This window comes from Pteropus alecto, unplaced genomic scaffold, assembly GCF_000325575.1.
Source record: "Pteropus alecto unplaced genomic scaffold, ASM32557v1 scaffold23, whole genome shotgun sequence".
Classification (NCBI taxonomy): domain Eukaryota; kingdom Metazoa; phylum Chordata; class Mammalia; order Chiroptera; family Pteropodidae; genus Pteropus; species Pteropus alecto.
Window position 1 is genome coordinate 5101777 of NW_006435837.1, and position 10547 is coordinate 5112323.

At 49.5% G+C, this 10547-nt stretch overlaps 1 protein-coding gene across 2 annotated transcripts in view; it reads left to right on the forward strand.

Moving 5' to 3' along the window:
- Positions 1–7660, forward strand: part of RAI2 (retinoic acid induced 2) — a 59339-nt gene extending 51679 nt beyond the window's left edge. The window contains exons 1-2 of one of the 2 annotated variants that reach the window (XM_015589144.1): positions 5670–5834; positions 5985–7660. In XM_015589144.1, coding sequence (XP_015444630.1) covers positions 5700–5834; positions 5985–7292 — 1443 coding nt within the window. In that variant the 5' untranslated portion in view covers positions 5670–5699 and the 3' untranslated portion in view covers positions 7293–7660. Of the gene's footprint in view, positions 1–5669 lie in introns of those variants that run through there. The other variant, XM_006911630.2, reaches the window with a different exon arrangement.
- The last annotated feature ends 2887 nt before the right edge of the window (positions 7661–10547 follow it).

A 10547-nucleotide genomic window follows, 5' to 3' on the forward strand; every position in this document is an offset into this window, starting at 1 on the left:
CCTGCTGAGCACCCAAGTACCCAGTCCTAAAACATTTGCTCAGGGGAACTTGGCGCTGTGGATTCAGGGGACTTGTGCTCATTTTGATAGTTGTTTCTATGGTGAAAATACTTTTAGTGCACAAAATAAAATCAAGCCTCTCTCCAGAAAGTGATCTGGGCCTCAGAGAGAGGCCCCACAATGCCCCATGGCTTTTGTACAAATTCTTGGCTCAGAAACCAGGTTTTGCCTAAGGTGGTCTCAGGGACCCTGCCCTGGGTCAGTGGTGGGGTTCACAGTCACATTTTGAACGTCTTTCAGTTTGAGTTGGTGCAGGCTCTTCAGGCCCCCATGGGATAATTTAGGATGTAGCTGAGGGCATTAGGGGTGAGGGTATTAGGTTATTTTTGAGAGAGAGGGAGAGAGAGACAGAGAGAGAAACAGAGAGAGAGAGAGACACTGATACTTAAACAGTGTTGAATGCCTACAAGGAAATAGGTAAACTCTAGGACCTGGAGAATAGACTAAATTATCTGAGTGATCAAGTATTTTCACTTTTTAAATTAAGCCATAAATGAATCCTTGTTATAAAACCATCAGTCTGTACAGGGGCCCCTAGGGTGAAATGAGTACTTTGCGAAGCGCTGTGTAAGCAGAAGACCTGAGAGGCAGGCATAGCTGGCAGCAGAGCCCAGTGCGGCACAGAAGTGCAGAGGGTCACTGACTGCAGTTAGGGGCCAGGTCTGCTTCTTCACGAATGTAATTCCTTATAAGGAAAACAGCACACATGCCACCTTGCTTTGGTTTCCTTTTTCTGCGTGTGTCAGAGAAACATAGGAGCCAGGATGAATTCATTCACACATCACCTCCATCAGACTTCATTGTCCACAAAGAGCTTTTGCATCTACTGTCTCATCAGAAGCTCCCACTGGCTGGTGAAGCTGGGTGGCTGCCATGTTACCGCCCCTCCCCACCGTGGCACCTCTGGCACCTGACCTTCTGTTCTTTCCACAGTGAGAGCATGCTGACCTCTATAATAACTGACCGTGGGTGAGTTTTAGTCAGACTTTCTGGGTCACAGTTTCTTCATTTATAAAAAGATTCAGGAAGAAGATAGAGATGTATGTAAGCTTTAATACCTCTTCCAGCCTTGACATGCCATGATTCTGTAAGTGGCGAGCCTGTGACAAGAGGCTGGGCATGGGAACACCAGATTCATTAATGTGCTCCTTCATTCTGAAAGCATTTGCTGAGCACCTGCTAGTCACACGTACAGATAAAAAGATGAGATGCTGAGACAGTTCCTCCGTCCTAAAGAAATGAGTAAGTAGGCAATCGCGGTATGAGGGAAGGTCAGGATGAACAAGTGTAAATGAGGGTCCTGTGGGAGCTCGGTGACGGGGGCAATCTCAGAAGATGAGACTCCAAAGTCTCACAGGTGAGCCGGAGTTGGCCGGGTGAGGGCAGGGGCCCAGGAGGGCTTTAGACTGAGGGGCGGACCCTGAGAGAACTCGCCCCTGGTAGGCTTACATCTTCATGATAATAAGATGAGGGGTTCAGAGAATATGTCTGTGACTCCCACAGGTCTCTGAGCTCACCTGCTGCCCAAGACAATTTCTGCCCACCCTCTCCATCTGCCCTGAACTCTGAGGCTTTTACCCAGAGTCTCCATCCAGGAGGCAGGTGGCCTACACCAGGCTGGACCCCAGCCCTCCAACCCTCCAACCGCAGCAACTGCCCAAGGGCCAAGAGAGTGAGTGTCTCCTGTGCCAACTGATCCAGATTGCCCACCTCCCATTGGCCACACTGCCTTGTTTACTGACTGGCTCAAGTTCCCAGTGATAATGGGTGCAGGGATAAATCCATTTGCAAACAATGTTTTGAAAAACCCAAACAAAATGTCTCCAGTCACCACTGAAGAAATCACTGCCCTCTCTATATGAGCTAGTTGGTGGCTCTTATGATACTCCTTGATTTGAAGACGTTCCCATTACACCCCTCACCCCATGCTAATCAGCATGGAGAACAGGCCTCAGCCTTCTCTCCAGGCATTATCTGACATCATGGCTCATCCTGGGGGCAGAGACTTACCCTTTGAACTCTCATGCCATGGGCTGGTTGTTATTTTCAGGGCATTGCTGGGACTACAAGCAGTAGCTCCTATAGCAGCGATGCCCACTCTGCCCACACTGAGCACACTCAGGCCCCTCAGCTGCTGATCCCAAGTTGGGATGCCTGCTGGTACAGTGAATGACAGGAAGGAGGAACAGGGAGAAAGAGGGGAAGAGCCTCTCTGGCAGGTAGGAGGGTGCATGACAAAAGTGGCCTCCTGTTCCCTTTACTAGTTTAGCCCCAGCTAGGCCTGGCACCTGATGGGGGAGCTGGGACTCAGTCTGTGCTGGAGGAAAGGCAGTCTCAGCATCCAGTGTCTTTTGAGGGAATGGGCTGAAGTGCTCACAGGGCTTGCCTTGGCTGAGTCACCAGGCAGGTCCAAAGCTGTCATGTTGGAGGAGCTGGAAGTGAGATTTTGACCCTTTGCCCCTGAGACACTGCACACTGCTCACCTCCACTGCATCATGACCTGTCCTGCATCCCATATGGCCCTGGCCCTGTTCTCAGAGACTTCTTGAGGTCCCAGCAGGGGTTCTGATGGCCTCCTTGGGACTCATGGGTGCTGACGTGCCCTCCCACCCATGTGATGTCTGTCTCAGGAACACAGGGTGGGGTGGGTGGGTAACCGGAAATAGGCTGAGAGGATAGAGGCCTCCTAGCTGCCTAATAACAGAAGCATAGCTGCTTTAGGCTGCACTCCCCAAGGATAGGAGCTCTGGTGACCCTTCAGCTCCTTCTCTGGCAAGAAGGACAAATGGTTTTCTGGAAAGCACCTGGCCACCACTTTGAAGAAATGTTATGCTCAAGTGTCCTCAGGTGTTCTCTCACAGACACTTCTGCAGGCGCCTGCACTTGGTGTTGAAGGGAGGAGGCTGTAGGGCCCACTCTTGTCAAGAAATGAAATGCATGGAGGGGTGTGGTTCTCACAGCTCCCACAGGGGCAAGGAACCTGGGATTGACCCTGAACTCGAATGTCAATTTCAATGATTTCTGTGGAATCGGTTTTCTCATCAATAAAATGGACTCCTCTCGTATGGTTGTTCTGAGGATTAAATGAGGTAAGGCTATGGAACGTTCTCAGCATTCTTAGCAGAGAGCCTGGCAGATAGTGAATGCTCAGTGAGTTTTAGTTTCAGCTACCTGTGGGCAGGGCAGGGGTCTGTGAAATGAGCCGGCCCTGGAGAGGTCCCACCCTCACACTCTAAGCAGGAAGGTTCCCCAGGAGTAGCAGGCCTAGAACCAGGGCCAGGCAGGGGGATGAGCGAGGTTTCGTAGAAAGAGATGAGAGTTGGCACCTGAGTTGAACGTTGTGCCAGAAGCAGGGGGAGGAGGCATTGAGAAGTTTGCTGTCTCTCCCTTGAGGGGTGGGGTGGGTGTCGAGAGAGGCAGAGAGAGAGAGGCCACCTCATCTGGAAAGGTGGACAGGTGTGTGTAGCCTGTTATGAAGAAGCAGTCTCACTGCTGAATAACCCTAAACCCACAGGAAGCACAGAACACAACTGGTCCCAGTGACTTGCCTTGCAGGCCATCAGAAGCCACCTCAGATGGGTGGCCGTGGGTGCCTTCTCTGACCATTGCTGTCCCTTGTCCTCACCTGCCCCACCCCAGCTTCCCTTTAGCCGTTACTCGCCCCTCCCCAAGAGTTACAGCCACTGAGAGGGACAGGGCAGACTCCTCTGGAAGACATGTTAGGTTCTCAGGGCCTTCATAGGGCTGCCAGCAAGTGACCAACAAAGCTTTGTTCTGCTGCTGTTGCTGCCTCTCCTGGCATAACTTTCATGCCTTCTCATGCTAGCAGATCTCTGTCCAATCAGAGACATGTGCCCCCACAAGACTATAATTGCCATGAAAGCAGGAACCTTGTCTGCCTGGCTCATGACAGCATCTCTGGCCCCCAGGAAAGTGCTGGCATGCAGTAGACAGTCAGCAAATGAATTGGTTGGATGAGTGAATAAATGAATGCCTGCATGCAGGAATGAATGAATGGTCTATTGGAGATCTGGTGTTTCCTGGGCTGAATCAAGAAGCATTCCTCTTTGGAAAAACCAGGCCCTGCAGCTGGGCCATGTCCCCTCAGCTTCCTGGGGGCAGCCTGCCTCCCTACTCTGCCCCAAGGTCATTATTGGCCAGCACATTGGGTCACCCCGTGGTTTCCCTATGGAGCCAGGCCCCGTAGTGCCACCTGTCAAGGGCATCACCCACCACTCTTCTTCCACAAAGTGATGCTTTGCACAGTGTACTTCTCCTTGCCCTCCCCTTCTCCTGCTTCAGAGAAACTCCTCGTTCTGTGCATTAGACACGTTTGGATTGTCTGGAAATATCACAGAGTTGTTCAATTGTTGAAGCTGCCTCCTTTGTTTATTTCTAATCCCATGGTGTGCTGGGCCACTTCTCTTACTTGTTTTGGAAGTTGTGTTAGTAATTTGGGGGTGAGGAGATGAGGATGAGATGACCACAGGACTAAAGTCCAGACAACCTAGACAGAGGTGAGGTCAAGAATTGGAGTTGCCCGAGGCCTGCCCAGCGAGACCGAGGGTTATTGAATTATCGAGCCCAACCAGACTCCAGGGCTGCACAGATCCCGGAGTTAGACATGGTGCCTGCCTTCTCCATGGTAACCAGGCTAAATGTGGACGCGTTTCCATGGAGAGCCATATCGCAGCTGCAGCCCTGCTTCTTCGAGGAAGCACCCGTGATAGGTTCTTTTGGCCTCTCCAGAGGTGGCCAGAGGTGCTGAAGACATCAAGAGAGTATCTCTTACCTTTGAAGATGCTTGTTTCCAAGTGTTCCATTTCCCTAGCCCTACAATCATCAACATCCCCTCCTCCTCTTGACAGATAGAAGTTAGGAGAGGTCACGGGTCAGACAGATGAGCTGATAGGGGAAGTGACGCTGGACCCAATGAGCATTCATGCAAGTTATTGCATCTTCACTTTGCTCTATAGAGTAGATTTTCCTGTTCTTGAAAGGAAAGGGGATGTCATTGGTTGGAGGGAGACCGCGAGACAACCGTGCCGACCCTTGTGTAAATGCACTGCTAGGGAAGTTCCTCTTATCAAGCCTCTTTTGGAAGAATTATTGCTACAGAGTTTTTGAACTGCTTTTCGTAATTGGGATGGCCCCTCCCATTTTCACAGAATATTCTAATGTGATGGGCTTTTTTTTTTAATTAAAGGAAAGTAAGTCTCTGCTGCCTATTTGAATTTGAACAAGTCAAATCTCTGCATATCTTAACTGTCTGATATAGCAGTGTGGAATGAAACTGTGTCTCTTGAAGGCTAAGCATATAAGCTAAGTATTAGGTTTAAAAATACTCTATTTAACGTCATTTGGCTGTTTAGTCATTACATCATCTGTGTTTATAATGAAATCATCTCTTAATTTGGGGCTCTGCACACACAGCTGATCACAGGTGTGTTTGTACCTATTAGGAAATATCTATAACCTGTATGTATAACTAGAGAGGTGGATGTGCTCCTTGGTTAACTACGATACGGAAACTTTAAAAAGATGTAGCGAGAGCTCCTAAGGCAATTATAAATAGTCTCTGAAGGAGGATTCATATTGTGTGTTCTGTGTTGCAGATCGAGTGGCATCAGAGGTGAGTGATGGACAATCTGCAGTCACAGAACCTCTCCATGGACATGACTGACTCCTCTCCTGCCTTGGCCAATAACAGACTGGAGAACGGCATGGCCCAGCTGATCACCACCGAGGCCTGGAACATCAACTCCACAGACCTGGTAAAGAAGGCCCTGGTGACGGTGCCGGCTCCATCCATTTTGAACCCCCCAGCCGAGTCCCAGAGTGGCATGGCTCTAAAGGTGGCAGCCACTGTGCTGCAGCCCCTGTGCCTCGGGGAGAGCCCGGTGGTGATGCCCATTCACATGCAGGTGGAGGGAAGCTCCGCACCTGAGCTCAACCCTAATGGCAATGCCACCTATGTTATGACCACGCAGGGCCCCATGCAGCTGCCCGTGGTGCTGGAGCAGCATGTCTTTCAGCACCTCAACTCCCCTCTGGTCCTGCCACAGGAGGCTCCATGCTCCTCCAATGCTATCCACAACAACCTCTTCCAGGCAGCCGAGGATCCTGAAGCCCAGCCCCAGCTCCTGGACTTGCGCATCCCGAGCCAGCCACAGGAGCCTACGTTGCCATTTGAAGCTGTGCTCCAGAATTTGTTTCCCTCGCAGGGTGCTCTGGGCCCCCCACCCTGTCAGCCTCCTCCCGGATATGCCCCTGTGCCCCCCCAGCCCTTTAACCCTCCTTTGTCCCCCCTGGTCCCGCCAGCCACCCTCTTGGTGCCCTACCCTGTGATCGTCCCATTGCCTGTGCCCGTCCCCATTCCCATCCCCATCCCAGTGCCTCAGAGTTCTGAATCCAAGTTCAGCCCTGGGTTCTCCAAGCCGCCATCTTCCTTTGGCCTGCACCCCTTTAAAGGCACCCAGACCCCTCTGGAGAAGGAGGAACTGAAGCCCTTCGACATCCTCCAGCCCAAGGAGTATTTCCAGCTCAGCCGCCACACAGTCATCAAGATGGGGAGTGAGAATGAGGCCCTGGATCTCTCCATGAAGTCAGTCCCCTGGCTCAAGGCTCGTGAAGTCAGTCCCCCAATCTGCCAGGAGGATGCAGCCCTAGACCTGTCACTGGCAGCCCACCGGAAATCTGAGCCTGCTCCTCAGACTCTGTATAACAGCAGCAGGTCAGTGGACAGCCCGCGTCACACGGTGGTGGAGAAACTGCCAAGAGGCATGGAAATGCCCTTTGTCCCTGCCACGACCCGTGAGGCCTTGGCCATGATGAATAGCCACATGGGTAGCAGCAACACCGCCCAGCCACACAGCCAGCCCAGCCAGCCCAGCAGCATGGTCAAAGCTGAAAATAACATTGAGATGGTGAGCGACTCCCAGGCATCCAAGGTGATTGTCTCAGTGGAAGACGCCGTGCCTACTATCTTCTGTGGCAAAATCAAAGGTCTCTCGGGAGTGTCCACGAAAAACTTCTCCTTCAAAAGAGAAGACTCCGTGTTTCAGGGCTATGACATCAACAGCCAAGGAGAAGAGTCCGTGGGAAACACGGAATCCCTTAGGAAACCCGTCGTCAAAAGCCGGAGCATAAAGTTCAAGAAAGTGAACTCCCAGGAAATACACATGCTCCCGATCAAAAAACAACGGCTGGCCACCTTTTTTCCAAGAAAGTAAATAATGGCTTTTTAAAATTTTTATGATTATAATATGGGGAAAGGTGCATTGGTTTTATAAAAAGGCATTTAAAACAAATTATCTTTGTTAATTATTTTGGGGAGTAGTTGGGAAGCAGGAAGGCAAATTGGCTCTAGAGGCCTGTAAGCTAGTATCATTTTCTTTTTTAATTTTTGACTTTTCACAAATGAGTAAATAAGAGCAACCTATTTTTCAAGCAGATTGCACATTTTTTGCAGCTTTAATGGAATATTGGGTGAATCAGAGGGGTAAAAAAAGCTATTTTCATTGCCACAAAGTGCTTTGATGATGTAATACCTAATAAAGGGTAGGATGAATATTTCACAATAAATGTTTGTTTGCACTAATTGATTGCAGCATTCTATCATTTAAAAAATTCGCATTCCTTAACTGGCCTGGTTTGGACCAAACTTTTGCTCTTAAAGCGCTACAAGGTGCTCTGTGTTTAGAGACCTAAGCTCTTCAGGCATATTGGCAAAAAGAGACTCCATTGGCCTGTGCCCCCACAAAAGGAGGATTAGGAATACTTATGACCTTGAGCAAGTCGCTTCCCCTTCTAGGCCTCCATTTCTTCATTTGTAAAAATGTGGCAAGGGGATGGGGGTGGGGAGGTGAGTTTCAAGTACCCAAGGCCCTTCCAGTTCATAGGGACCCTGGCGTGTGTAGAGTTCTGTGTCTAAATGTTCTGTAGACAAAAATGAACAAATGTCTCTAAAAGGAAGCTTTACTTGCTTCCTCCCATGGCCTTCCCACAGTTTAGCTAGAAAATACCTTCTTTTCAAGGGCAATAAGAGCATTGTTCTGAATGACTGCAAGTCTTCCAAGTCAAAAGTATTACTGAAGGCCGCTCAGACCGACAGGAAAGTTTGTTGCCAGTGGATGTCTCTTAAATGTTCCTGGCCCTGGGTATATATTGGGGTGTGGGACCGGCAGCGGGGTGGGGGCGGGGAGAGGAGAGAAAGTCATTTCTTTTTGATTTAGCCCAGTGGTTCTCATGTGGGGAGGTGATCATACCCCCTCCCACCCAGGAAACATCTGGCAATGCCTGAAGACGCTTTCAGTAGTCATAGCTGGGGGAGAGGTGATACTGGCATCTGGCGGGTAGAGATCCAGGATGTTGCTAAACGTCCCACAATGCACAGGACGGCACCCACTACAGAGAACTATCGGCCCAAATGTCACTAGTGCCAAGGTGAGAACCCCTGAGTAAGCCATTTCCTGATGGGCAGAAGGGATGCACCTAGCAGGAGGGAGCACCATGCTGCTCTCCTCAGACAGCCTAAAGCCACCCACACAAGTGAGGGACAGTGAGTGTGCATTTCAGACAGACCTGCTAGGTGGCACATCACACTGGTGTTTGAAACTGCACTGGCGAGAGCCTGACTGTGGCATGCCTGCTTTTAAACTGAAAGCTCTTTCTTTTACTTCTTGCAATTAGTACGTATCCAGCTGTTACTGTGAACACGAACAGGAGGAAAAGCAGTTTCGAGACTGTTCTTTTATTACCAGGCCCTCTGTGTATAAGATTACAGCCTTAGCTGGTCCTGTACCATACACCCAGAATGGCTTTTCTTTTTCCTGCTATTTTTCTGTGTTAAAATTCTTTCTCGAAGTGTGACACGATGGCAAATAACCAAATAGCTGTTTCTCGTCGGGCTAACTAGTCCCGTTCTACAGCCCCAGCCGGACTCCATCCGTTCAGCTTCTACATGGTGCGGTCTTTTTCCATTTCTACTCTCATTGTGGGTTTCCTGAGCATGGCATGTGTATTCTAGTTTCAAATACAGCCAGCGCAAGTGGCCTAGGGACTGGCATTTCCCATGCGCCTGAGGTCTTTTCTCACCATTTCTGCCATTGTTTCTGCTGCCCCTGCAGCATTAGGCAGTCTAAACCAGCCAGCAGAACCCCTGGCCTCACACTGTACTGCCACAGGTATAAAGGAAGGCTTTGGTAGCCTGTAATTACATTATAAAACCTCAAGCCACAGATTTTTCATTGTTATATCTGGCAATGCCCCTTTCTCTTCATATGTCAGCTCCATTTGGGTGAGAAATGTTGGCCAACCCTGGGTGTTGAGCCTCCGTGGGCTATGCCCCAGCCCTGGGATGTATTTCTGCAACAGGCCTCCCTGCCCACCCCAGCTGTGGCCATACATGCACCTTGCCATTCATCACAGCTGGCCTCTGCAGAGAGGCTGTCGTAGTGGGGACCAGCATTGGGAGATTTGCCCGTTGAGATCTGTGAAGGCTACACCCAGAGTGTTGTGTTGGGACCAGGCTTGTGCTACTGGGGCAGTGACATCCTCTGCCTGGCCCCCTTCCTAGCCTTTGATGGGACTGGAATCTGCTTGGCTACATGCAGGCCAGGGAATCAGGGGAAGGGCAAAGGGATTGCTGTGGCCAGAGTGAGCCTAGGATTCCCTGATGGTTTAATTCCACGCTCCCTACCCAATCAGAAGTTTGTAGTCTCACACAAAGCCTGGAGCCATGGTACCTGGTCTGAGGCACGTGATCCCCACAGGGCTCACAGAGTTAGCCACTCAGGCCCCATCGTTTTTCCAATTGAGGCAGGCTGCTGTGGTCACTCTTATCAGCCATGCAGGATTTCCATCAGGCTTTTTCTCATGACTTAATTTCCCATCTCTTTGTACCAAAAAAAAAAAAAGTTGGGGCCAACTAACCCAAAGAACAGCCTTTTAGACTCTTAAGAAATAGGATTAGTCCCCAGGAATGTTGATATTTGCTCAGACTTGTCAAGATGGCTTCAGCTGGCTTCAGTTCAGAAATGATAAAAAAATTGGAACAAGTTACAGAGATCCATATTTGGGGGTACTGATCTTCCTGGTAAAGTAAAAACTAGTTGGTCTAAAAGAAACAGAGACTCATGGACATGGACTATCTGGCAATGCCCCTTTCTCTTCATATGTCAGCTCCATTGGTAGTTACCAAAGGGGAGGGGGAGGGGGAGGTAGATGGGGTAAAGGGGGTCAAATATGTGGTGACAGAAAGAAATCTAACTATGGGAGGTGAACACACAGTGTAAACATATATATATATGCCTTACTGTTAAAATGTACAGCTGAAACTTACTGGATTTCTTTAACCAATGTCCCCATAAAAAAAAACAAAAACTGGTAGTAAAAAATTAATTAATTAATTAAAAATAACTAGTTGGTCTAGAGGAAAAAATAAAGATTTAAAGAAAATACAGTTAATGCCCTAACAAAGGAAGTCC